This window comes from Urocitellus parryii, chromosome 1 (genome assembly GCF_045843805.1).
Source record: "Urocitellus parryii isolate mUroPar1 chromosome 1, mUroPar1.hap1, whole genome shotgun sequence".
NCBI lineage: Eukaryota > Metazoa > Chordata > Mammalia > Rodentia > Sciuridae > Urocitellus > Urocitellus parryii.
This window is the reverse complement of record NC_135531.1, coordinates 252677148-252703602: the sequence shown is the minus strand read 5'-3', so window position 1 is coordinate 252703602 and position 26455 is coordinate 252677148. Positions and strand designations below refer to the sequence as shown.

At 37.9% G+C, this 26455-nt stretch overlaps 1 protein-coding gene across 1 annotated transcript; it reads right to left on the bottom strand.

The window, feature by feature from the left end:
* Positions 1-8592: 8592 nt before the first annotated feature.
* Cd28 (CD28 molecule) lies at positions 8593-24568 on the bottom strand. The gene is given in 4 exon segments (XM_026394608.2): positions 8593-8721; positions 14740-14864; positions 16842-17223; positions 24551-24568. Coding segments are annotated over 4 exon segments (654 nt in total).
* Positions 24569-26455: the final 1887 nt, after the last annotated feature.

Below are 26455 nucleotides of genomic sequence, written 5' to 3'. Positions count from 1 at the left end.
TGAGGTGCTGGGGCTGTGGCTCAGCGGTAGTGCACTTGCCTGGCATGTGTGAAGCACTGGGTTTGATTCTCAGCACTGCATATAAGTAAATAAAATAAAGGTCTATCAACAACTAAAATAATATTTTAAAAAAACAGATACTTGACACTTAGCACTCCTAAGAAGGTTTAATACATATCCAAACTCATTCCTTCCAACCATAACCAGATAGTTGGTGATTCGAACTCAAAGACAAGCTTACAGCTAAAATTGTGGGTTAGGTTTTAAGTCAGAGGTCAGCAAACTGTAGTTCACATACCAAATCCCACTCATAGATTTAGCCACTCATAGATTTAGTTCTCAGACTAAATTCAGATGTGGAGATTAGCGAGGGGAAGGAAATACTGCCTGCCTTTGTCCATCCCGAAAGCTGAGAATGGATTTTACATAGTCTAAATGGTTGGGGCCGGGGGGTGGGGGAGACTAAAGGAACAGTAATGTTAACTGGCATGAAACGTATATAAAATTAAAGTCCCAATGCTCATAAGTAAAGTTTTATTGGAATGCTCATTTGTTTACATATAGTCAGTGACTAGTTTGTACATCATGGCAGGCTTGAGTATCTAAAGGAGACAGTACAGACACAAGGCCTCAAATGATTATCATCTGTCCCTTTACAGAAAAAAAAATTGCCAGTTCCTGGTCTAAGACCTTAAAAGTGTGAGAGCTATTAAGTAAGAATCTCAGAAAAATAAATTTCAGACAAACAAATAAGCAAAGACTGACCGGTAGCCACATTAAAGTCTAAGTTCCACAATCAAGACTAAGTGGTTACCCTGAGGAGCAGAATATAATGATGCAGGGAGGGGAGAAACAAAGGAATATACAAAGTACACACTCTATACTAATAAGTGCAGAAATAATAAAGTTAATTTTGCTCTCTGCCACATCCCCAGTACCTAGCCCGCTCCTCAGAGCTAAATAGTTATTGAATGAATGAAGAGGAAGAGAAGAGGGAGAAACGTAAAGCTAGTGAACCAAGACTTGCACAGGATTGGGAGCAGAAAAAAAACCTCAAGTTTTTTGCCCTGTGTGGTATGTCACAGGTTTGCAAAAGTTAGCAAAAATCCCTACTTTGGAAGCTAATGTAGCACTTGTTAAGTGTGTGCCCGGGAGACTGGAGAAATGACTGACTATGGCAACTGTCCTGATGTCCATTCAAGTCAACTTTTTCCACCCCCTTCCTCTATCACTAAGCCACTCATAGATTTAGTCCTCAGACTAAATTCAGATGTGGAGATTAGCAAGGGGAAGGAAATAGAATCTAAAGTTCATGAGATAAACAGCATCACTTGTTACTGTTGATCATTGTTAGCTGGCTCTTCTTTCCAAAGCAAGGCCTCCCTCCTGTTCTCTCTCTCCCTCTCTCTCTCTGTCTCTGCTTGCAGGTGACACCCACACATATCCTTCAGCGTTGGCAGAGATGCTCACTCAGATAACAACTGGAGTTCATGCTGCATATTTTCATCTTCGTTGTCATCATCACCGTGTAAAACCACAACTATAGGAAAACAAAGCTGTTTGCTGCTCTTCTTTCTCAACTGACATTTCCACCCAGTTCACGGTTTGTTCTTTGGAGACAGTGTTTAAATCTGTCATTGAGATAACTAACTCTCCCTGGTGAAGTGGTAAGTAAAATCCAAGCCACTCTACCCTGAGATCACTTCAACTTTTTACAACTTCTTGTCACCTTGAATTTCTGACACTCCAAACCCTTTCATAAAGTTTAAACAGACAAATAAAACAGGGAAATGGCCTTTGGGAAACACACCTGGCCCTTGGTGTTGCACCTAGAATGAAGTCAGCTTGGAAAAGATGGTAATTCTCAGATATCTCAAATAGCATCCCAAGTGATTTTCAAGCACCATGAAATGAAAAAAAGATATGCTGAGAAAGTGAGCCACATTCTGCTCTGGGCAGTTGCCTGGGTCTCTATGTGCTGGAAGCCATGAATCCTCAAAGGGAAAACATATTTCTTCTGGGATATCAAGTCAGAGAAAGTGGAGAGGTCTAGCCACTCATATGCATTCCTGAGGAACCAAACTTTAAGCACCCCTGCCAAGAAGTCAAGGGTTAGGCAGTGCCTCAGTGCAGAAGACACAAATAGAACTCAGGAGACACAAAGCTACCAAAAAGGCTCTGATGTGGTTCCTAGACCACCCCATTCACTAGTGCTTGGTGTGGTGATCCGGCCCCCATTGCAAAGGACCCAGAAGTTTCTTTGATTTTTTTTTTCTCACCCATCCATTATCTCTGTTCCAGATAAGAAAGGACAGAAGGTGCTGCTGAAACAGGAATCAGATCTATTTGATTGGACTATGTAACTAGAACATGGTGGGAGGTTTGTTAGACAAAGTTGATCTTGAATTTCAAGGTACTGGCACTTTATTTTTATTAGTACGATAAAAGAGTGCTTATGGAGCAGGTTTATTTAATGGTCGATTTTTTACCACTCTGGTTCCTTTCTAATTGGTTTGAAATTGGACCATCCATGAATTACTAATTCCCTCTTTCTTGAGTAGTAGGAGATACATTAGCTCATCTTTTTCAAGCTTGCATGACCTTTATTAAGTTTAATACGTTTTAAATCAGCTTGAAGATGAACTCATTGTGTAAAAATTACAACAAGGAAACAGAGGCTGCTAAATGAATTATCAAGCTCTCGTGTATGTTGTTTAAAGCCTGCCCTCACGAGATGATAGCAGCATGTGTGTGTGTGTGTGTGTGCGCGCATGTGCATGTGCGTGTGCATGCAAATCTTCAGCTTGCTCCAAATACCCTGCTTTATTTTTTGTTGTTCTCTTGTTTTGAAACTCTTGCAAGCTATTAGAGTGCTCAATTGTGACATGAGTTTGACAGGGAAGATGCTGACGTTTTCTGTCCTCAGCATTCTCATAAAAAAAAAATTTGGTTATACATGGGCACAATATCTTTACTTTGTTTATTTATTTTTGTGTGGTGCTGAATGCCTCATGTGTGTGAGGCAAGCGCTCTGCCACTGAGCCACAACCCCAGCCCCCTCAGCATTTCCATTTTTGAGGTCCCTTTGAATCAGAGCCAGACCAGGCATTTACAGATTTTGTTGGGGTAAAATTACTCCTTAGGAAAGAGCAGCAGTTCAGCAGTAGGATGAGATTTTAACTACAAAGGCAACATTTTCAGAAGACTTAGGCTAAGGATATGTTTAAAACATAGTTAATGCTCTCACAAGAGGGAATTTGGAGACTTCAATGGAAAATGGAGTTATTCCAGACTATGGTTTATTTAGGATGATTCTTTCTAACAGTATTAGTTTTCCACACTGCACAAAAATTTCTAAAATGTAAATTAACTTACATTTATCAGTTTTTCTTTCACCAGATTTGGCTGTGTATATGTTTTGCCGCCTGTTTCTCTAATAAAATGAGGTTTTGACCTTGAAAAAAATGGAAAATAAAAATGGCTCTCTCCTTCTCAGAGTGTGACCAGATCACTTAAACTGGCCATTAATTCATAAACCCATATGAAATTTATTTATTCAGCCAACAAATATTTATTGTACTTCAAGCACTATTCTAGGCACTGGAGATACAGTAATAAAAGGAAACAGGTAGAGTGATTTGCCTTATGGAGCTTACAGTCTAGTTTGGGGAAACAAAAAACAAATGAGTACATACCTAGTGTAAGAGGTGGTAAAAACACCTTGGGAAAAAAAAATAAGCAAGGAAAGCAGACAGAGTCTGTGTGGGGTGGTGGGATTGGGAATTAACTAAGGTAGAGGATGACACCTGAGCCAGGAATGAAGGAGGTGGGGGATCAAGCCAAGTAGATATCTCAAGAAGAACCTTCCAGACAAAGGAAGTAATATGTGTAAAAGCCCTGAGATGGGAACAAACCTGTCAGAAATCATGCACAGACATACTTAAGAGACAGAGATTTTCTGAGCCTCAAATGAACTCACAGAGACCACAGACTCATTCACCCCAGTCTTAAAAGAATCTATGCCACTGTCTTTGGCCTGGGTTAATGGTAGGTCTATGGCAGTGATGATCCTGGTTCTAGATCCATCATTGGCATCATCTCCAACCTCCAACATGTAGGCGAATTTAACACTGTGGGATCAGTCCCCAAGTCTGCTAAAGTTCCCATCTAGCAGGGCAAAACTGGGAAGAAAAATCAGACATCCATTTGGCCACTGATATGCCCATTAAAATTGCCATGCAGTCTGGAGCCTCAGTTAATCCTTGGGATTGACAGACTCAGGACTGAAGTTCATGCTCTCTCCTGGAGCATTCCCACCACACAGAAAGCACAGGTGAGGCCAGCCTGAAATTTCAGAGAGGTAAACCATTGGGCTGATGAGAACTGTGACAGAAGTTAAGAGAACTAATCAGAAAAAAAAAAAAAGTGTACCTTGTTTGAAATGAAACTAATATTAGAAAGTCTGGCCTTAAAAAGGCTAAAACAGAGATATAAAAGGATTTACCCACATCTCTTTCAAGTAGCAAGTTTTCTCCAGATTCATTGCCAAAGTGAAGCATCTCTGCCTTGAAGAAAATATCAAAGAACAAATTTAAAAGCAGGCACATGACAGTCTGGCAATTCTATCACTCAACACATAGAATATAATATATATGTGGTCTCTCTCTTTTTTATTCTTTTTTAGATATACATGACAGTAGAGTATATTTTGACATATCATACATACATGGAGTATAACTTCCCATTCTTGTGGTTGTACATAATGTGGAGTTACACTGGTTGTATATTCATATATGAACATAGGAAAGTTATGTCCCCACCCTCCCTCCCTTCCCTTCATTATGTGTTCTCTTTAAATTGGCATGCTCAACCCCAAATAAGAGAGTTCACAATAAAAAATTAAAGGAGCATCATTAATTATAAGACTCTTACAATAATAGCAGCAACTGATATTGTTATTCTTCATAATTACCAAAACTGCCAAAGCATTATTCCAACCACTGTTTTTAAACCATTCTTCACTCATATTAATAGTGAAAATGGACTTCCCTGTGTAACATTTCTGCTTTGGTTCTGTTCAGAGTGAGTAAGAAAAATCTCAAGTGTGATTCATCTTTAGTAAGCCTACTTTTCCAGTTAGAAAACAAAACCGTTGACTACCAAAGATCAAATCTTTCCATTTAAAAAAAAATCATTTATTTATGTGCCATTACCCTTTCTGAGAGTTCTCCAGCTCTTCAAATACAATGTGATAACTTGGATTAAAGAACACTGTGTGCCAGGAAGCTGGCACAAATGCAAGTATAATTTCAATAGTGCTTCATTACCCAACTACTGCTGAGTTTGACCTTCTTTGGATTTAAAAATCAACCAGAATATAATATTTTTCATCTAGAATCATAACATTCTTACTCCTCCCACCTCTACCCATTAAAAGAGCTTTTTAAAGAACTCTTTATGTAGAGTGGGGGAGAAATGCCCAATATTTCATGACAATATAAAATATTCCAAGACACAAGAAAATGATGGAAGTTAACCAATTTTATAGTAACTCATAAATTTGGATTTAAACTTATATTACATGTTTCCTCCCTTCTTAGGTCATTGTCCACTTTAATTTTTATAATTCATCTATAAACAATAAATTATAACATTTATAAACTTATAATATTGGCAAAAATAACAAGAACTAACATGGTTTATCAGGCATGATAACAAATACCAAGAACAGTTAAAACAAAGTCAAATTTGGCCAAGCCTCATGGAGATTATAATATGGGAACAGAAATTTGTGATTATTGTGTCCACTTAGTAGTTGAAGAACTACAGACTTAGATGAGCAATAGATTGCCTAAGAATGTCTAACCAGTAATAGAATTTGAACCAGGTCTATCTGCCTCTAAAACCTAGGTTCCTCTAACAACCAACTAAACCAAAGAGCTGGAGAAATTGTAAAGGTGACAGTAGAGACATTCTTCAGGGTCCCAGACATATTTCAGTTGACTCAAATGAAGGCAGAAAAATATCCATGGTCATTCCAGGGTTAAGCCTTGCAAAGTCTCTTGAGAACTTTGGTGTTCTCTCAAAAGTCATACTTCAAAATAGTCTTCCAAGTCAAGGGTACCTCAAATGTACCTCCAGGGTACACAGGTAGCTGAGCCCACAGAGTTTTGCAGCTCTGAGCCCTAATGCACACAAAGTCCTTGGAGAGGAGCTCCCACCAGTGCTCTTTCTGTCTGATGCATTCAGGAAAAATTCTACCCAATGTCAGCCCTCTTAGCACAAGGCAAGAACTGCTTCATTCCCTTTTATTTTGCCTTCTTCAAAAGAAGCTCCTTGGAACTCAGTCCTCATTCATACATACTGAATGCTCAATTCCTTTTTCACAGTATAATAACTTCTTCTGTGAATTCTCTGTCACTATTCTATTTCAGATATCCCTGCAGATAATAAAGTGACCCAATGTGCAAAGCTGAAACATACAGGGGTTGACTGGAATGAGCCACTAAACAAATAATCCTTCATAGTATTCACATACTTTTGAAATAAAGTGACCTTATTTCCTGACACATTCTACTGGATGGGGAAAATCAGTTATGCTATTTTATTCTTTTGAAATCAGGCTGTGGAGGCTAACACTGAATTCCATTAGAAGGAATGAGAAAGCAAGTCCTGGAGCTGTTTGAAGGGAATTTTGTTGGTCAAAATGATTAAAAATGCTCAAACTTTGTCAAAGACAATGTCAACATCTTTCTAAATGAAGAAGAAAACAAGTATTAAATAGAAACTACGTGGCTCATTTCACGAGTGGGAGACACTAACCTATATCCACCCTAAACACCCATTTTATTTTATTTACATATATATATATATACACACATACATATATTTATTCCTTTTAGATATACATGAAAGTAGAGTGTATTTTGACATATCATACATACATGGAGTATAACTTATTCCAATTAGGATCCCATTCTTGCAGTTGTACATGATGTGGAGTTTCACTGGTCATATATTCATATACCAACATAGAAAATTTATGTCCAGTTCATTCTGTCATCTTTCCTACTCCCACCCCTTCTCCCTCTTTATTCTCCTTTGTCTAATCCAATGAACTTCTCTTCCTCTGTCCCCATCCCTTATTATGTGTTAGCATCCATATATCAGAGAGAACACTCCACCTTTGGTTTTTTGGGATTGGCTTATTTTACCTAGCATGATATTCTCCAGTTCCATCCATTTATCAGCAAATGCTATAATTTCATTATTCTTTATGGCTGCGCTTTTTTTTCATTGTGTGTGTGTGTGTGTATACACACACACACACACACACACACACATACCACATTTTCTTTATTCATTCATCATCTGTTGTAGGGAACCTAGTCTGGTTCCATAGCTTGGCTATTGTGAATTGAACTGCTATAAACATTGATGTGGCTGCATCACTGTAGTATGTTGATTTTGAGTCCTTTAGGTATAAACCGAGGAGTGGGATAACTGAGTCAAATGGTGGTTCCATTCCAAGTTTTATGAGGAATCTCCATACTGCTTTCCAGAGTGGTTGCACCAATTTGCAGTCCCATCAACAATGTATGAGTGAACCTTTTTCCCCACATTCTTGCTAACATTTATCATTAATTGTATTTTGGATAATTGCTATTATAACTGGAGTGAAATGGAATCTCAGTGTAGTTTTAATTTGCATTTCTCTAGTTGTTAGAGATGTTGAACATTTTTCCATATATTTGTTTACTGTTCATATTTCTTCTTCAATGAAGTACCTATTCAGTTCCCAATTATTGATTGGGTTATTTGGGGGGGGGTGTTAAGTTTTTTGATTCTTTGTATATCCTGGAGATTAATGCTCTATCTGAGGTGCAGGTGGCAAAGATTTTCCGAAGGCTCTCTCTTTACATTCTTGATTATTTCCTTTGCTGTGAAGAAGCTTTTTAGTTTGATACCATCCCATTTATTGATTCTTGATTTTACTTCTTGCACTTTAGGAGTCTTGTTGAGGAAGTTGGTTCCTAAGCCTACGTGATGGAGATTTGGACCTACTTTTTTCTTCTATTAGATGCAAGTTCTCTGGTCTAATACCTAAGTCCTTGATCTACTTTGAGTTGAGTTCTGTGCAGGGCTAAACACCCTTTAAAAGGGAATGTTTTCTAGCCTTTCTTCTCCACTTAAAATAGCCCTGGATATCACACTTTGCTTGACTGAGATGTGCAGGGGATTGAGAAGAGAAGAGGGCTCAGCCCAGCAGCCTGGAAGTAGATTCCAAAAGCTAACAAAATCCACTCACTTTTCATTTTCTACTCTAACTCTTCAACCAAGTCAATAAATACATGATAAGTTTGAATGTGGGTCATGGCCCTGCAAGACTTAGCCTGCCAAAGGATATTTTTTTAACTGAGTCTCAAAATGATCTTGATATTTCATCCACAATCTCAATAAAAATTGGTATTGGTGGCCCAACAGGGGCTTGAGACAGCCGGCTGATGATAAATCAGTCCTTTCCTATCCAGAGCATTGATGTTGTGTGAGTGGAGGGGTGCCAGCCGGCTGGCTTCTGGATAGGCGTCCTTGTCAGGGGCGGTAGGCTGCAAAGTCTCGTGCTGGGGCGTAGGGCTGGTAGTGTTTGCGGGTGGGCCCTGGCCTCCGGGGAGTCATGTTCATATAGTCACTCTGAAGAAGCCTGGTTCTTTGACGCTTCGTCTGCAGGAAAAAGAAGTGTTAATGTGGAAGGACATGGGGGAGATATTAGGAGAGGCGTTCTAAGATTTTGCAGGCACCTGTTGAGAATATTAACATTCAGATGTTGCTAAACACAAGCATTTCTTGAGCACCTGGGACTTAGACTAATCAAATCACTATTGGCTGTTCTAAATTAACTTGAAAAATCTCAATCAAAGAAAATATTTTAGAGAAATGTATCATATAGATATCACTCTTAAAGCTGTCATTTGACCTGAAGTGCAACAGTATATCTAAATAACCTATTTACTATTGATATTAATTAATCCATCTCTGAATGGATTAAGCATTACCATTGTAATCTTTTTACATTAGTCATTTGCTTAACAAGCCATATTTCCATAATCAACCAAAAAGGACCTTTAGCTCCTCCAGAGTGTGGAGTGAGTATAAATTCATAACAGTGAAGTCTAAATTAATGGAGATTTACAGTTCTGGATAACTAGTTACATTCCTGCACTTTTATGTGCCTGTATTTCTGTAAAGACAATCGGGTTACCCATCTCTTTTCCCAGGGCTCATCTTCCTCAGGAGGAACTCCTACCAGGGCTGAGGGGAAAAGGAAGGATCCTGAACCTGAAGCAAGAGTTACATGCACCATGAATCTCAGCAAAATTTTTGTCCCAGGGCGAGGACCATCATTTGTATATCAATACAATGATAAAATGTACAGTTTTGACCAAAGTCCCATAGGTATTCTAAAATTAGAAAAACATCTGGATTTCTGAATTCATAATTCTCTATTATGGAAAAAGAATGCCTATTTCCTGGCACACAAGGTGATGCCTAAGTAGATACACTGGACATGAATGAAAAGAATCCTGAATAAGCACATAAGTAAATGACTTCAGTCCTGATCTCATTTCCGTGCTCTCCTCCCTGACCCCTTCACAACTTCCTTGTGGCAGGGACACCGAATGCTAGAGAAAGATTTCAAAAACACTGCTCTCCACATTACTAAGTGCAACTATCGTGTTCAGCCCTCATCCTCTTCAACTCTCAGCACCATCCTACACAGCCCTCCGAATCCCTGGGTTCTCCATCCATGGATTCAACAAAACACAGATGGAAAATATTTTTAAATAATTTTTTTCTTAAAAAAATTAAAACTTTTTTAATTTTTAAAATTCTAAATAATTTTTAGAAATATTATTTTTAGGGCTGGGGTTGTAGCTCAGTGGTAGAGTGCTTGCCTAGCACACATGAGGCACTGGGTTTGAGCCTCAGGACCACATAAAAATAAAATAAAGCTATTGTGTCCACCTGCAACTAAATATATATATATATATATATATATATATATTTAAAACATTATTTTAAATATTTTTGAATAATTTTTTTAATTAAAGAATTTTTTTCATTCTTCCTTAAACCACACAACTATATACAGAGCATTTACATTGTTTTAGGTATTATAAGTCTAGAGAGTATTTAAAGTACACAGGAAGATGTGCATAAGTTATATGCAAATATCATTCTATTTTATATAAGGGATTCGAGCATCCATGGATTTTTACATTTGAGGGTGTTCTGGAACCAATTCCATATGGACACCAAAGATGACTATACTGTTGATAGCTCTCTCCTTTTTGAAACACCTCCTCTTTGTCTTCTGTGACATCCTGGTATCCATCCTACCTTGCTGGTCACTCCTTCTGTGCTTCTTTTGCCATTCAATGTTAGAATTTCTCACTGATTGATCCTTGACCTTCTCTATTCCCTCTATCCTCTCTCCCTAGGCAATCTCATTCACGTTCCAGATACAGTTGGCACCTTAGGACTAGACCCCAAGGGCACTCTACACTCAACCTGTTCAAAATAAAACTCAAGATCTTCCCTCAAAATCTCTCTCTCTCCCAGTGTTTCTCATATCAGTAAATGACAGTTGCCCAAGCCAGACCTCCTAGGCCTTATCCTTGACGTCTTGCACTCCCTTATTACCTGTCCCAGGAAACATTTGGAAAAGTGTGAAGATGTTTTTGATTGTCACAATGGAAAGGGACACTACTGGCATCTAGTGAGTAGATGCCAGAGATGCTGCTAAACATCCTGTACAGGGCAGCCAATAAAGAATTATCTAGCACAAAACATCCCTAGTGCCAAGACTGGAAAATCCTGACCTAAACAGTCTGATCATGAAAAAAAATGGAATGACAGAAAGTAATGGATATAAAATATATCATCAAATAAGAAAGAATATTATTAAACTGCTTGACTCCTCCTTACTCAAACCCAAAGGTGATGATGATTTGAGCCTAGTTGACCCCCCATAGATATAAAGCAAGACAATAGGAGAAGTAGATTGGAAAAAGAAGGTTACAAATTCAGCTCTGGCTATTTTAGATTTGAGATAATGGATGAGCTATCTGGCTGGATCTAAGAAGAGAGAAGAACATAATACATACATAATATAGGGAGATTCGTTCGGATAGAGATACACATGGAAGCCAAGCATCTGAATGATGTTGCTCTTCAATATCACTTACTTCTACATCCTTACTAGAAATAAAAGACTAGAACTCTCTTCATAGAGTTACAGCAGGGCAGTGGCGAGATCAAGGAAATGTTGGCATCCAAATAAATATAGAAGGCTACTGCTTCTGATACCTAGGAAGCATTTTTCATGCTTACTCCAAAACCTTTGCTGAACTCCCAAGTGACCGCCCTTGTCTCTGACACCTGAACAAAACTATAGACAGTAGAGGGAACCCCAATAATAAAGATGTCTTCTGAGGTACTCCAGAGTTCACACAAAAATAATGTAAGATCTGCTGCATCTGGTTCCCATCCTTACCCTCAAACAATTACCAAATAGTGGATTTAGTTAATGTCATCCTGACTCTAAACACAACAGCAGGATGGGAATGACAGGCACGTGGATGGGAATACTATCCAGAACCCACAGTGCCCATGTGCATCTAGCACATGACCAGAGGACCGACCTAATGTGTCTGTGTGTTTGTGGCATCGATTCCACCCCTTAACTAATGTCTATGAAAGATGTCTCATTTCAGGATCACTTGCTCTTTGCCCTTCGCCCTTCCCTCCACCTCTGCCTTAGCCACCTGTTTTCTGGGAGGAGCAGCAACACATAGGGCATGTGTAAAGCAATCTATTCAAAGAATCAGTCTTCAAGAATTTACTGTGGGGCTGGGGTTGTGGCTCAGTGGTAGAGTGCTTGCCTAGCATGTGTGAGGCACTGGGATCGATTCTCAGCACCACATATAAATAAATAAAGGTCCATCAATAACTAATAAAATATTTTTTAAAAAAGAATTTACTGGACTTAAAGGCAGATATTATCTGTACACATGCTATTCATGTTCTCCACATTACAGTCCACAGTAGAGAGGACATGTGTTTTTTTGTTTGTTTGTTTGTCTATTTGTTTTCAAAAAGCCTCTTTAGGAAAAGGAACAGGTTTACCCAGCTCAGCTGCATGAATGGAGAATTGAATGAGAGCAACAGGTGCTGGCCCATGGCAGCCTGACCAAGAGAAGCTTTTTATTTACTCAAGTGTCAACATCAGGTCAAGAACAGAGATAGACTCTACAGCTGCTCCCAAAAACCCACTCAGCCTAGAACTGCCTACAGTAGCACATCAAGGGCCCTCAGGAAGTTCCAGAAAACAGAAACTTTCACCAAGGTCTACTATAGGACCAGCCAAAAATAGGATCCCAGAAAATCACCCAGGAAATGGATCAATTTCCAGTTTCCTGATGGCCTCCATGCCTAGCTCGTTGCTTAAACAGCAGTAACAAGAAAAGACTTGATCCTGGTAAAAATGCCAAGTTATTCTATTAAGCAGAGGTATATTTTGATTTACATTCTATGTTCAGAGAATCCAAAGACCTAGGTTTGAGATGATAATAAAGGATTTCTTACTGGAAAATTTGATTTGACTACAAGAGACCACAAGGAATGCCAAGCACTAAGACTGTCCAATCCACAGGGAGCTTGTGAGATAGAGGGAGACAAAGTATGCTTTTTCAAGACAAATAAGATGAACCCCACTGTAAATTAGTAGTTTTGCCCAAGAAAAACCCAGAGCATCTATGCTATGTCTGAGCTGAAAGCGAGATGTTTAAACTCACTGAAAATGAGAAGCTATATTTGTTCTTTTGGGTGATTCCAGTCACTCAACAAATTAGTGCCTCATTTTAGTAACTGACAGTCTAATGCATATTTACAATAAGGTCTAAAAGATGAATAGTACCCTTTTGGTCCTAAAAAGTTAGGGCCAAATTAGTAAATTAGTAAATTACTTTGAGCTAGGTCAGCATGTCTTAGGGAGGCCTTTCCTGGAGGGGTGTGCCTGGCCTTTAAGTTAGGAAGTTGAGATTCCCAATGAAAGAATTGGAACGCCATACAGTGGACCTAAAAGTCAATGGCCAGGAATTCAGAAAAAAAAAATAACTAAGAATTCTAAAAATTCCAAAATCATTGGCAATCACCACAGAGGATTAAAATGGGAAGATACCTGGGATAAAGACCCCATGATCTGGAAAGATGAAAATACTTGACTAACATCAGAGGCAGAACTTAGGCAATAGTTTACTATATTAAAACCCCCTCCCTCACCCCATCAGGATAGAGCAAGTTGCAAAAGGCAAGCCAGGCTAATTCCCAAAATGGTATCTAGTACAAAGAATTCCCAGGAACAAGCAGCAACTTTGTCCCCTGCCCTGCAGAAGGTACAGATCAGGCCATAGGCAGCTTGATGAATGTTCATCTGTCCCCTAGGGTCTTCTGAACTGTGAGGAATGCTTAGAGAATAATTGATGGGCCAACTTTGACTAGAGACCAACATGAGTTTAAAAGGCTCTAAGACTGGATGAAGAAGAGCATAATTCTGAATGCAAGACCTTCCATCCCCACACCAAGGAAAAGTAAACAGACTCCATGTGGCCTGGCTTCTAGAAATCACAGACCATCTGTGGCTTAATTAAATCAATGGATTATGCCTCAGAGATGAGTATCACATGTTAGGTAGGCTTATTTAAGTCCTCAATTTGGCCTTTATAAGGATTATTCATTTATCCCAATATCTAATAACCCAGTAAGCATTCATCAAGCATTAAATGTACTTAATACCAGATAAACTGAGAATAACAAGAGAAACGGTCCTTTATCCTAGAGAGGCCTGCATTTCTCATTGAATAAATGGCTCATATATGCATTTAACTTCTAGAAAAACATGTGAAAACCACACAAAATCAATACCTGAGCCATCTGTAATAAGAAGAAGGTGTCTAAGGAAGAGATCCTTGTTAAGGAGGTCCCTTCTCAATGGTGGATATGTTCATTAAAATGTGTTCAAACCTGGGCCAAAAATTCAACATTGAAGAAGGTAAAGAACAATATACCAAGTTCATCACCTGAGCCTTTGCAAAAATTGATCAACTCCAATTCAGTGGTGAGAGCTCAGAAAAGTCTGACTCCCATTGTAGTTTCATAATGACAACCCCATGCTTGGCCTCACACCATTCAACTGCTTCAGAGGAGACAAAAAAAATATGACTCAGATAAACAGACCTAGTTTCTTCTAGGTTTGAATACACAATTTCAGTAGCCAAGTTTCTCATGATTTTTAAACCTGAACCAAAGCTCTCCCTTTGCTTCAGTTGCCTAATTTCCTGAGTTGTCTAGATTTTTGAACCTTATATATGTTAAAGCTGTTGTGTGTATCACAATTAAATTGCAAACTGGGAAGAAGAAAGATAACTGTTGCTAATCCCACCCCACCCCTATTTGCCCATTTGGTTTCTTATTCTACCTGGCCACCTACACAGTGCCTTCTGGAAAATAAAAGATAAAGTTGAACAAGATGAAAAGAGAACCTATGTAAGCCTAGCAGGAAAAGAAAATTATAATAATCACATGGTTAACAGAAAATAAATCACATAGGCAAAATTCTTAATATGTTCAGATTGCATGTGTAGTAGAAAAGTTCCATAAAAGCAGCGCAGCATCTCTTACCCATAAATAACAAAGGAGCATTGTTGATAGCAAGCTATAGATACCCAGGACTCCGCTAAGCACCACCAGTGTCCAAAAGGGCTTAGGAGACTCAGGAGATGGGACACCAGGACAAATATTATTCTCTGAAAAATAGAATAGAGTGGATTAAATGATACAGGAATAGCAGTTGAGTATATTTCCTTTCTTCTGAATATTAGAGAAGAATGCGAAAGAGAGAAAAATAAGCAAAACATCATGAGCTTAGAATGTGTAGTCTTCATCTTTGGGATTTATCCAACCTCACCACTGACCAGAATGGTCCATTTTCAAGATTGAAGTTAGGGTAGTACACTGGTACAACTGCATTCACCTGATTTTGTTGAACTCACTTTGTGATTCAAAATAGTGACTTCCAATGGTCTTAATCCAATTCCATACCCTACCCCCATGAGAAGCCAGTTTATCCAGATCCTAAGCTATATTTTTGGAATAAGTTAAATAATATACATGTTTTCAAACCTTAAGAAAATTATCAATCTAGTATGGCAAAAATCTGGGCTGGTAATACAAAGATAAATGTCTAGCTTCAACTCTAACAGCTTATGTTGTGGTGAAAAAGTCACTTTATACCATCAGGTATCCAAACATGGGAAGGAATGTGTAGAGTTCTAGTAAAAATTGGAGACAATTAGAATTGGAAAGAACAACAAAAACTATCTAGTGTATTGATTTTTTAATTCGAGATGCACATTAGGATTGTCTGAGAAAGTCTGAAAATATAACAATATCTAACACCCCTTCCTCAACTCATTCCAATTACATCAGACTCTCAAAGTTGGGCCTAGGAATGGGTTTTTTGTTTGTTTGTTTGTTTGTTTACCCTAAACCTACTCATATTTATAATATGCAAGTAGATTTGAAGATTACTAAGGATCACTGGTGTCCTTTCCATTTCTGCTAGAAATGATATACTATGTGCATAAGTGTGTGTGTGTGTGTGTGTGTGTGTGTGTGTGAAGTACTATCCTAAAGTAGAATATCATTTACATAAGAAAAACATTTGCTCTTCACTTCAAACCAATAGTTTGGTTGGGTCAAGTTAAAGCATATTTTCTTAAGCTTTAACTTGACCCAACCAAACTATTCAGCCTGGACATCATAGAAATTAGATATCTGAATGGAATTCAGCAAGCCAAACATTCTCACATTAATTGCCTCTATTTTTCAAGAACACAAAATTATTCTCCCAAATTAAGTTAATTGTTCTTTTCTTGTTTAATATTTGATTTTTCTCTAGCATACCTCTGTTTAGCATAGGAGAAAAAACATTTATTGTAATTATGTTAGTATTAAATATAAAACTGAGCATACATTTTTTAATTATTGTTCTACCAAAAGGAAATAGTGTATCCACAAAGACTACCAAAATTTTTTTTTATCTAGCCACTCTCATTTTTATGTGTTGATACCAATAAACTGTATTCTTCTGAGTTGGGGGGTGTTCTACCCAATATTTGGAGAGAACATAATCTCAACATCAGATCAATAGACTTATTTCCACTAATTCATGAATATTGTTTAATAATATTAAGTTTTGGGCATTGAAAAAGTATGGCAACTTATCAAGATCACTGAGTTAGTTAATAGCAGATTTTATATCCCCTGGTTTCTAGCCCAGCATCCTTTGTATGTTTTGGAAAATGAAAAAAGTACTTAACGGAGGAAGACTGTGGAGTAGAAAGATGATTAGTTTGAATTATAACCCACTCTTCCTGAGTTCTGATCCATTAGGCCCAGCTGCTTCTTGGAGTTCACTTAGACTTATATTTTAATAGCAAAATTTTTATTCTGTCATGACCCACTCAAATTGAGAATAATCTTCATGTTCCCATGGGAACATCATCATCATCACTCACTCTCCCACTCCATGTCACTGAGTAAAGATATTCAAAATATAACTTTGAATCTTTTCTAAAGTAAAGGAAAACTTTTTAAAAATGACTTGTCTTTACTAAATCACTGGGGACTACTCCAGCCTCACCACTGATCCTATCTCATTTTCAAGACTATAGCTTAAACTTGCGACTTTACGGTGGTAGGAGGATAGAGTTGCATCTTACCTTTCACATGGATAACAGTTCCATTGCTCTTCTCATTGTCTAGGTAAGGAGGAGGATACATAACCTCAATTTTGCAGAAGTAAATATCTGTTTGGTTAACATACAAATTCCGGAGATAGAAAGTCACTGTTTCGTTGCCCAATTTCCCATCACAGTTGAATCCTGTGTGTGAGTAAAACTGAAGCTGATGGGAGAAATTCCCATTCACAACGCAGACTTCCACAGCACTATCCACACCCTTATAAAGGGATGCCCGGAACTCCTTTGAGAAGAGGTTGTAGGTATACTTGCAGCTAAGGTTGACCTCATTGTTGTACACCTCAAGCCTGGGTGATTGCTTCACCAAGATCTTGTTTTCTAGAGAGGGGAAAAAAATCATTTGCTTAGACCAGGAGTGTAAGAATATGTTTTTCCTGAAATCAAAGTGTATTAATTAACCAAATGAACAGATCTCCTGCAAAAGCTTTCTCAAGGTAGATGAAGATTCAGGAGCTCTTAGAATGAGAATTATACCTAGAGTTTTAAAGTTCACATTTTGATCATGTTTTCATCCTCCTGTAAATGGGACATCAGAGCATGTTTTCACCTAGAAGGCAAAACCTGGCCTTCTGTTAGCATTGAGCATCACAGCTATGCCCTTGGAATTTGTGAATCTGTGTTGAGATTCCTAAGATATTAATCATGCATTGGGCTGATTTCTTGATTAAGTGATATTTTTGGAAGCAGCTTTAAAGTCTGACACATTAGCACAAATGGATGTATTTTTAAGTTGTGAGACAGGTTTTTGTGAAGGAATTAAAAGTTTTGAGACATTTTAGTTTTTTATTGGTCATTCCAATGCCTAATAGCTTTTTGTTTCCTATGTAGTTATCAATACTGATGTGCATACAGAACTTTAAAAAGTAAACCTATGTCTAGGTCCCTCCACTCCCAGATATTCTGATTTAACAGGGTCTAGGCTAGAGTGGGGGGTGGGGGCTATTAGGCTTAGGGTGGTTGGTAGCAACTTTTTTGAGATATAATTCTTGTATTATAAGATTCATCCTTTCAAAGTATACAGTTCAGTGGTTTCTTAGGATAGTCACAAAAATGTGTATAGATCACCATATGATTCCAGAATATTTTCATTATCCCCCAAAGAAACTTCCTATTCATTAGCAATCATTCTGAATTCCTCCCTCCTTCCAACCTCTGGCAACCACTAATTTTCTTCACTAATCTACTTTCTGTCCCTACGTATTTGCCTGTTGAGCACATTTCACATCAATGAAATCATACAATATGTAGTCTTTTATATCTGGCTTCTTTCACTTAGCATGCTTTCAAGATTCTCCCAGGTTGTAAAATGTATCAGAATTTCATTAATTTTATGGCTAAGATTCTATATATACAGTATATATACACAGTGGAATCTTAGCCACAAATTTTCATATATTTTGTTTTTCCATATGTGTGTTTGTGTGTGTGTGTGTGTGTGTGTGTGTGTGTGTGTATACACACTAGGGATTGAATTTAGGGCCTCTTGCATACTAGGCAAGCACTCTGCCACTGAGCCACATTCCCAGCCCGACTTTTTGGCTATTATGAATAACACTACTGTGAACATTTGTGCAGACATATTCTTTTAATATGGGTATGTTTTCAATTCTCTTAGGTGTATACCAAGGGTGAAATTGCTGGATCATATTGTAAGTCTATACTTAACCCTTTGAGGACTTGCCAAATTGTTTTCCAAGCAACTACACCATTTCACATTCCCACTGGCAAAGCATATAGGCTCGAGTTTCTCTGCACCCTCTCTAACACTTGTTGTCCCTCTTTTCTATAACAGTCATCCTACTGTGTATGAAGTAGTACCTCATCATGATTTTGTTTGCATTTCTCTCATGGCTAATGATGTGGAGCATATTTTCATGTGCTTGTTAGCCATTTGTAATACCTTGTTTAAAATGTCTATTCAGATCATTTTCCCACTTATTAATGGGTTTGTTTTTTTATTGCTGAATTATCAGAGTTATTTTATATTTTTGAAACAAGTTCCTTATCAGATACTCTGTGATTTGCAAATGTTGTCTCCCATTCTCTGTGTTGTCTTTGGTATTGTCTTTAAAGTCCCCCTCGCCATGGATTCTAACATTCAGTTGGGATTGAAAACCACTATGACCAAACAGATTTTTCAAGCTGACTACCTAAGAGAATCATTGGAGAAATGTTAAAATCCCTGATTTCCAGGACAATTAAATCAGCATCTCTAGGTATAAAACCATGGCATTAGCATTTTAAAGTATCTCAGGTGATTCTAAATTGCAGTCAAGTTTGAGAAGCACTAGGCTCACAGATGGAAACTTCTTATCCTCAAATTCGCAGGTCTCCACAGGCTTTTCCAATTTCATTTTCTCAAATCAAAACCCTCCTAATTAGCCAAACCCTTTAAGTCAACATCCCAGAAACACACGGTGAGGATGATCTTTCCTACTTTATCCGATGACTCCATGGAGGACAGTACCATTTCCTTTTCAGGTATCAAGACAATCACTGCATCGCTCCTATGCCATTGGGACAGGTTTTCATCTCTTGAACACTTTCTTTTTTCATATGTTTCCATTTAATAGCTTTTTCTGATCCATGTGAATTTCCTGTAGGCCCTGGTTTCCAAGCTTCTTGACAGCAAGGACCATGTTACCCTTCTTCACAGAACACGGGGAGACTAGTAGGATCTCATTAGATAATTGTTGAGAGACGCTGATCTCGCTATATTATTCCTATCCTCAGGGGAGTCTCACTACCATTTTATTAAATCCTTGTTGGAAACCAGTGTCTAAACATCTTCAGCTTCATGTACCATTCATTCAACAAATACTCTGTAAAAGCACTGCGAAGTAAACACATGAGTAATCTTAAAAGTTCTGCCTTAGTTTGAACAACCAATAAAAAAAGAAAAAGAAAAGAAAAACAAAAAAACAAAACAAAACAAAAAAGTTCTGCCTTAGTCTGAAAAATCCAACTTGTTTCTTTGTTTTTATTCATTGGGCTTTTTTCTTTGTTTACCTAGAAGGAATCTTTGGGCCAGTTCTGATTGGAAGGGCTCAAAATGGCAGTGTATTCCCTCCTTTTGAGAGAGTACAATTAGGCATTTGTCTTTTTGTTTACTAAGCCCTCTGGAAAGTGTTTGTGTTGCTAACTATTTGGATTCTGTTTTAATGGGTCTTCAGATTTCTTCTGATCTCCCTGTGACAGCAGACATAGGGAAAAGATGAGAACAGGACTTCTTTGTAGGAATAAAAAAAAAAAATAAAATGGAGCTGTGGGCAGGGAAACTGAGTGAGGCTAGAGAGAAACCCCAGATGGTTACCCAGTTTGGCTTCCTCATTCCAACACCCAACAATGAGGTGCAGAGAGGGAGAGAGGGGGAGAAAAAAGGGAAAGCTTTGCCATGCAGATTCCAGTTTGCTTAGTGTGTCTTGTCTAATTCAGGGTGTGACATCTTCCCAAGACACACACAGGAGATAAAAATTCATTCCCCAAAAATGAACTTCTTGGGTAGCTCACAATCTGGAGGGGAAGAAAGATGTACAAACAGATAGCTAATTTTAAAATAGTGGCATAATGATCTGCAGTTTCTGGGGGTAACTGAGGATCTCTACAGAAGATGACCACTGACTGGCCTGAGATGTGAAGGATGATGCATATATTTGTTTGACAAAAGTTTACCAACCTATCGTGGCTAAGATATGCCTTGTATGGGGCTTGGCATAAAGTGGAAGAGTGTGTGTTGAGGTTGAAGGTGAGTTAGGGAACTGTGGGGAAGATAAGACAAAGAGGAAAAGAGAGCAGTCTACGCAAAGATCATAAGGAGGTGAGAATGGGCATAGCAGATGTAGGGAATTATAGCTATCTCAGTTTTGCTGGATCTTGGGTTGTAAAAGACAAGATTGGCAAAGCAACTAGAGTTCACCATGTTAGAGAGCTTGGGCCCTCTACTGCAGTAATGGGAACTTACTGAAGGTTTTTAAGCAGAAAAGTGAATGAATGCTCACAACTTTTCATTTTATATAGATCACTTTAGCAAGGATAGGGCACATGAATTTGGAGGATACAAGAGTAAAACTGTGGAGTCCAGTTAGGATACAGTCGTAGTCTAGGCAAGAGGTGAAAGGGACTATATTTCCATATGGTTTGAAAGAAGTGGATGAAGTTAAGAAATAATTACAGGCTAACATTTGCAAAACTTGACATTGACCTAAATGTGGTAAGAGAAAAGGAGTTAAAAATGACTTCCTTAGACAACACAGACAACCAGCAGCAATTATTTTCCTTTTGCCTACATCTCTCCTTCATTCATCTCTTCTTCATTATGTCACCAGAATAGATGGTCAGAAAGTGAAGTGAAATTTGGAAATCTGAGATATGAAAAAAAAATTCCTCCACCTTTGGGGATCATTGCAAAGAAAATATGAACTAATTCAGAGATTACTGGGAACACAGTTGACTTTCTGGAGTTTATTACAGTGTTTGCTGATTCTTAGAAGAGAGAAGCAGCAATCTTTCTTTCCTGAAACTATTTTCCTTCACAATGCATATTGGAGTAAAGTAACTGGAAGATAGCATTTCCTTCTGTCCATCATTGGGCCTCCAAATTCAAACTTAAGCATTGTTGAGATGGACCAGATTTCTCCTAAGCTTGTTAGGCCTCAGCATAACAAATTTATAACTTTCTTAGGCTGGAGAAATTCAGGACCCCTTTAGTGAAGCTGGCCATTACATATTCAATACCATCTTGGTGGTTGTAATATCCAGCAACTGAATGAGAATGGGAAAGTATTTAATTTTGTGACTCTTTCTGCTAAGATTTTGTTAGGAAAGTATTTGAAAACTATTGGTTATAAGGGCATTTGATGATGTAAAGGAGACATCTAATTTATCTGTCAATATTTACTTTCCTCTCTCTTCTGTGTCAACACAGATCATTTTTAAATTAGTTGACTTTATACATAGGTACTGAACTTGAAATAGTTTACTTATCTATGTTATCTGTAGCTGATAGCCTCCTAATTTAGAGTTCAGGTTGGGTTGATAAACTTCTTGTTTTTCACTATTTATATCCTTTTAGCACTTGATCCCAATTATTTTTTATCAATAATTCAGAAAAGATTAAGTAAGAAACTATAGCACAGGACCTCAAAATCTATATCTGCTTTGGAGGACACTGAATGAAAGAGATTAATGTTTGGTGAAAACCAGTTTCTTTAAGTGACATTGAATAGATGTGATTATTATGAATTCCAGTAGACACAATAACTCTGATTCCTCTTATTTTCTCTTAAAATGGAGCATGTGTGAAAATATATACCCTTCACTCTATGGGAGTGGAATATAAAGACACAGATAAAACAAGGCAACTGATAGCCAGAACAATTGATATTTGACCAGGATATGTATTTTTATTCTCTGAGTTTCTGGGAATCCATAGTACTTCAAATAATTCAAGGTCATATTATAAAATTTAAGGACCTATCTAGGCTCAGAAGAAACTAGAAAATAAATAGCTTCCCCATACTAACTTCTAATTCTTATCTACTTTCTGGATCATGATAGCAATGGAAAACACCCCTCTTAGCATGCTTTTGTGTTAGAAAACTCAGCCCTTTTTCAGGCAACCTCCATTTGGGTCAAATCTACTATGTTAAAAGAGAAATATTATCAACTAATCAATTTGTATTTGCTTCTGGCATCAAAATGTTGGCTTGACTGACACTTCTGTAACTGAATTGACAAGTTGTTTTGATGATGAGTTAGTGCTTTGCTTTTCAAAGCCTTTCCTAGCAGCTTACCCAGCTAAAGGTGTGGAGACAGGAAGCAGTAACCTCAAACTTCTTTCCCTCACAGCTCCTGCTTGACAACAGGCAACATAAAGATGAAGATCGGAGGTGAGAAGGTACTTATCTTCTGCTTGTGAGCAAGGCAGTGAGAGCTAAAAGATTTCTCACAGATAATCTGTTGTTCTTGTGACATAGACAACTTCTGGAAGGTTGAAAATTGCTTGGGCTTCCATGAGAACCGTGTGGAAGTGGGCGGGGGGGGGGGGAGACTTGGTTATCAAAAAAAAAAAAAAAAAAAAAAACCTTTGCCTATTGTAAGTAGGTCAATTACTATATTTAGTAACCAGGTCAACTCTCTGCACAGGTGGAATGGATAGCCACCTCTAAGGTGTGGCTCCTAGCATCAAAGCCCCCGACCCTAAAAGGACACTCCTTGTCAGTTCAATTAATGTTTGCATTTCTAAAGAAGATGAAGCCAAAAATACAATGTTAGAAATACATTGGCTTAAATGAGTAACTATGGCCTACATTCATGGGGCTATAAAATGCTTCCTCTGATTTTATTTCATCTGCAGTTCTTATGAACTTGTGAAGTAAATAGATAGACAATCCTCCTTATGCCCATTTAACAGTTGGGGAAGTGATGTCAAAGAAGTCCATGAATTGCCCAGGTTTCAGGACAAATGACTTGAGACCTGAGCTCATGCCTCATGACATACTCTAACCTATAGAACTTGTTAAGAAGATGGTACCAAGTGTCTCAGTGAATAGGGAGTGAATGGAATGGCAAGAAGACTAGACCAAGATAAATTTCATTTTCTCCACCATTTTGATGGAATCCCACCCTGTGTGTGGGTTGGGGGAACTAAGCAGAAGGAAGCTTAGAGATGATTTACACCAATACCTTATTTTATAGAAAAGGCAACTGAAAGCAAAAAAAGCAAATGACTTTTTAAACAAGGTCACAGAAACAACTGAAGAACTAAAGTATCTATTTAGGAATGTAGGAATAATGTTTTAAATCACGAATAAATAGAAAAACAAATTTGCTCATTCAATAAGATTGCATTGATTTCATGTTCTTATTTAAAGAAAGTAAATTTCATAGCTGTTTTGCATCTAATTTTTTACCACACATACAGCAGCTCTCATCTGTGATTTTGCCTTCTGAGGTTTCAGTTACAACAGTCAACCATGGTCCAAATATATTAAATGGAAAATTCCAGAAATAAGCAATTTATAAGTTTTAAATTTGTATCCTGATGCTACTGCATGATGAAATCTTATTCTGTCCCACCTGGAGCAAGTCATTCCTTTGTCCAGACATCTGGAGTGTATGTACTACCTGCCTATTAAGTCACAGAGTTGTCCTTTGGGTTATCAGATCAACTACTGAGGTATTTGACTGTTTGGGCAAACAATGTCCCAAAGTGCAACAGCACTGATTCTGGCAACCTGAATATGCCAAAGAGAAGCTGTAGATTGCTTCCTTTAAATGAGAGTTCTCTACTTAACAGGGGAAGAAAAATCATACACTGATGTTACTGAAATGCAGAGTAGGAATGAATTGTCTGTTCATAAAATTGTGAAGAAGGAAAAATAAACTCATGCTAGTTTTGCTGTTGCACCTCAGCCTACAAAAGTTATACCAACAGTGCATAAGTGTTAGTTGGAAAGAAAAGGTATTAATTTGAAAGATTTGGTCCTGAGATTTCAGACATCCCCTGGGGGACTTGGAACCTATTCCCTAAAATTGAGGGGAGATGAGTATACACAAAACATTTTGCTAACAATTTGAAATACCTCCTGAAGGTCATAGACAGATCCCAATTAAGGTCCACAGACTATAGGTTCACACAAAATGCCTCTTAAAAATTAATTCCAGTGCACAAGCAGTAATTATACCATTGAAGCTCTTTCATCTCAGCTTGTCCAAGTGTGCAACACACAAAGTCAATTTTCAGTCCAACCCTCACTGGGTAAATCCTTAACTTTGGGGCTTTTGTGAATTACATTTGTTTTACAATATTCCATCTTTCCTTTTCTGTATCCTGGGCACCATTCACAAATAAAACGGCATATAGAGGCTCATGGAGTCCGTAGCAGTGCATAAAGTTTGCACTGGGAAGCTAAAGAAGCAATTAGAACGACACGTGTTGAGCTGGCAATATGATTTCCTCCAGAACCTTTAAGAACTTCATATAGCCTTCCATTTATGCGCATCACAGCCAGAGTTTCTTTTGCAGTTGAAAAAAAAATCAGGTCATAAGATCTTAATCGTATTGTTTCCTTTTTTTAAAGATTCTGACTGAACAGAATTTAACATGTTAGGTAGGAACCAAAGAAAATGAAAGCTTTTTCCTTTCAGCCATCTTTCCCTATGATGTTTGTGAGCAAATTGAAAAGGTGAAACTAGTTGCCCTGGCACAAAACACCTCCCTTCTGACCACAGAGCTGGTTAAGTTACTGTAACTTTCCTCTGAGTACATTTCCTGTTTGGGCCTAGAACACCCTTCAGCATCTGGCCATCTGACCACTTGTTCCTTTTCAGGCTCCATAATGGACAGGCTTCCCCACAGGCCCATCCAGTGTTTGCTCTGGAACCTGTAAGCCTAACTCTGTTCTCACTCAACAGTCTGTGGTTCTGATAACCAGCCTCTGGCTTGGCTTCATTCAGTTATCAGAAAGAGGAGTACAGAACGTCCACCAGGCTGTAGCACCATTTGTCATCCCCTTTGAGCTACTGAGGAGATAAAAGCACAGATACTAAAGACATATCGTGCATCAAAGGGCCCCAGACTCTCAAAATTAATATTAAAATGGAAAAAAAATGTAGGTTACAGCTTTAAAATAACTTTGTGGTCATTGCATCTAATTCTTGGTTGATTGTTAACTTGAAACTCTCCCAATTTTCACAAAGAAATGTGATTTAAGGAAAGTTAAAAAAAAAAAAAAGACTTTCAGTAAGCATGATACGTATGCATATACATATGGTCTCATTCAGGATTCCAGCATACTCAAAATAGGGCAACATGGAGGGATCATTTATGAAAGATGACTGGCAAAGGTGCGGAGATGGCAATGCTACCGTGCATACAATGGAGATAGCAATGGGACATAATGTGTGACCACTGTGGCTTGTAGCAGCAAGGTTATGACCACCTTTAGATCTGAAGGGGTGAAGGGACCAGGAAGTTAACAGAACCAGAAGGAAAGAGAATTGTGTAGAGGAGTCTATGACAACAGAAGCAAGTCATCTGTTGAGAGAGTCAGAAGAACTAACCAGCCCTGTCCAAGACTGTGCATGTCTCTCCTATCAACTTTATCAAGCACATTAACTCTATTAACAGACCATAAGATTGTAAAACAAAATCTAAAGTAACTTAAATTCAAACAAGGACAATTAATTATAAGTAACAATACAAATAGAAGTAGAAGCCGAATCAATAAATTTACTAAGCAAGAAGTTGCTCTTGGCCAGCTCTAGTTTAACCACAGCCTTAACCCTGTGTTCTTTCATAGGCAGACACTAGAGTGTAAAGGACACTTGTCCTTGTCCCTTTAAAATATTATTGTGCTACATGCAACTATTAGAAAGTAACTCAGAGGTCAAATATTTCAGCAGGAAAAAGTCCCATCTGAGCCCTGAGATAGATCTAAGGCATTCATTTTTTGAGAGAAAAAGTTATCAAAACAATCAACAAACACTTTTGTTGATTAGTTGAAATTTTGATTAGTTGCCAGAGAATGGTTCTTTGGTATTCTGACTTCTACCTTTGCAAAGCTATTTGTTCA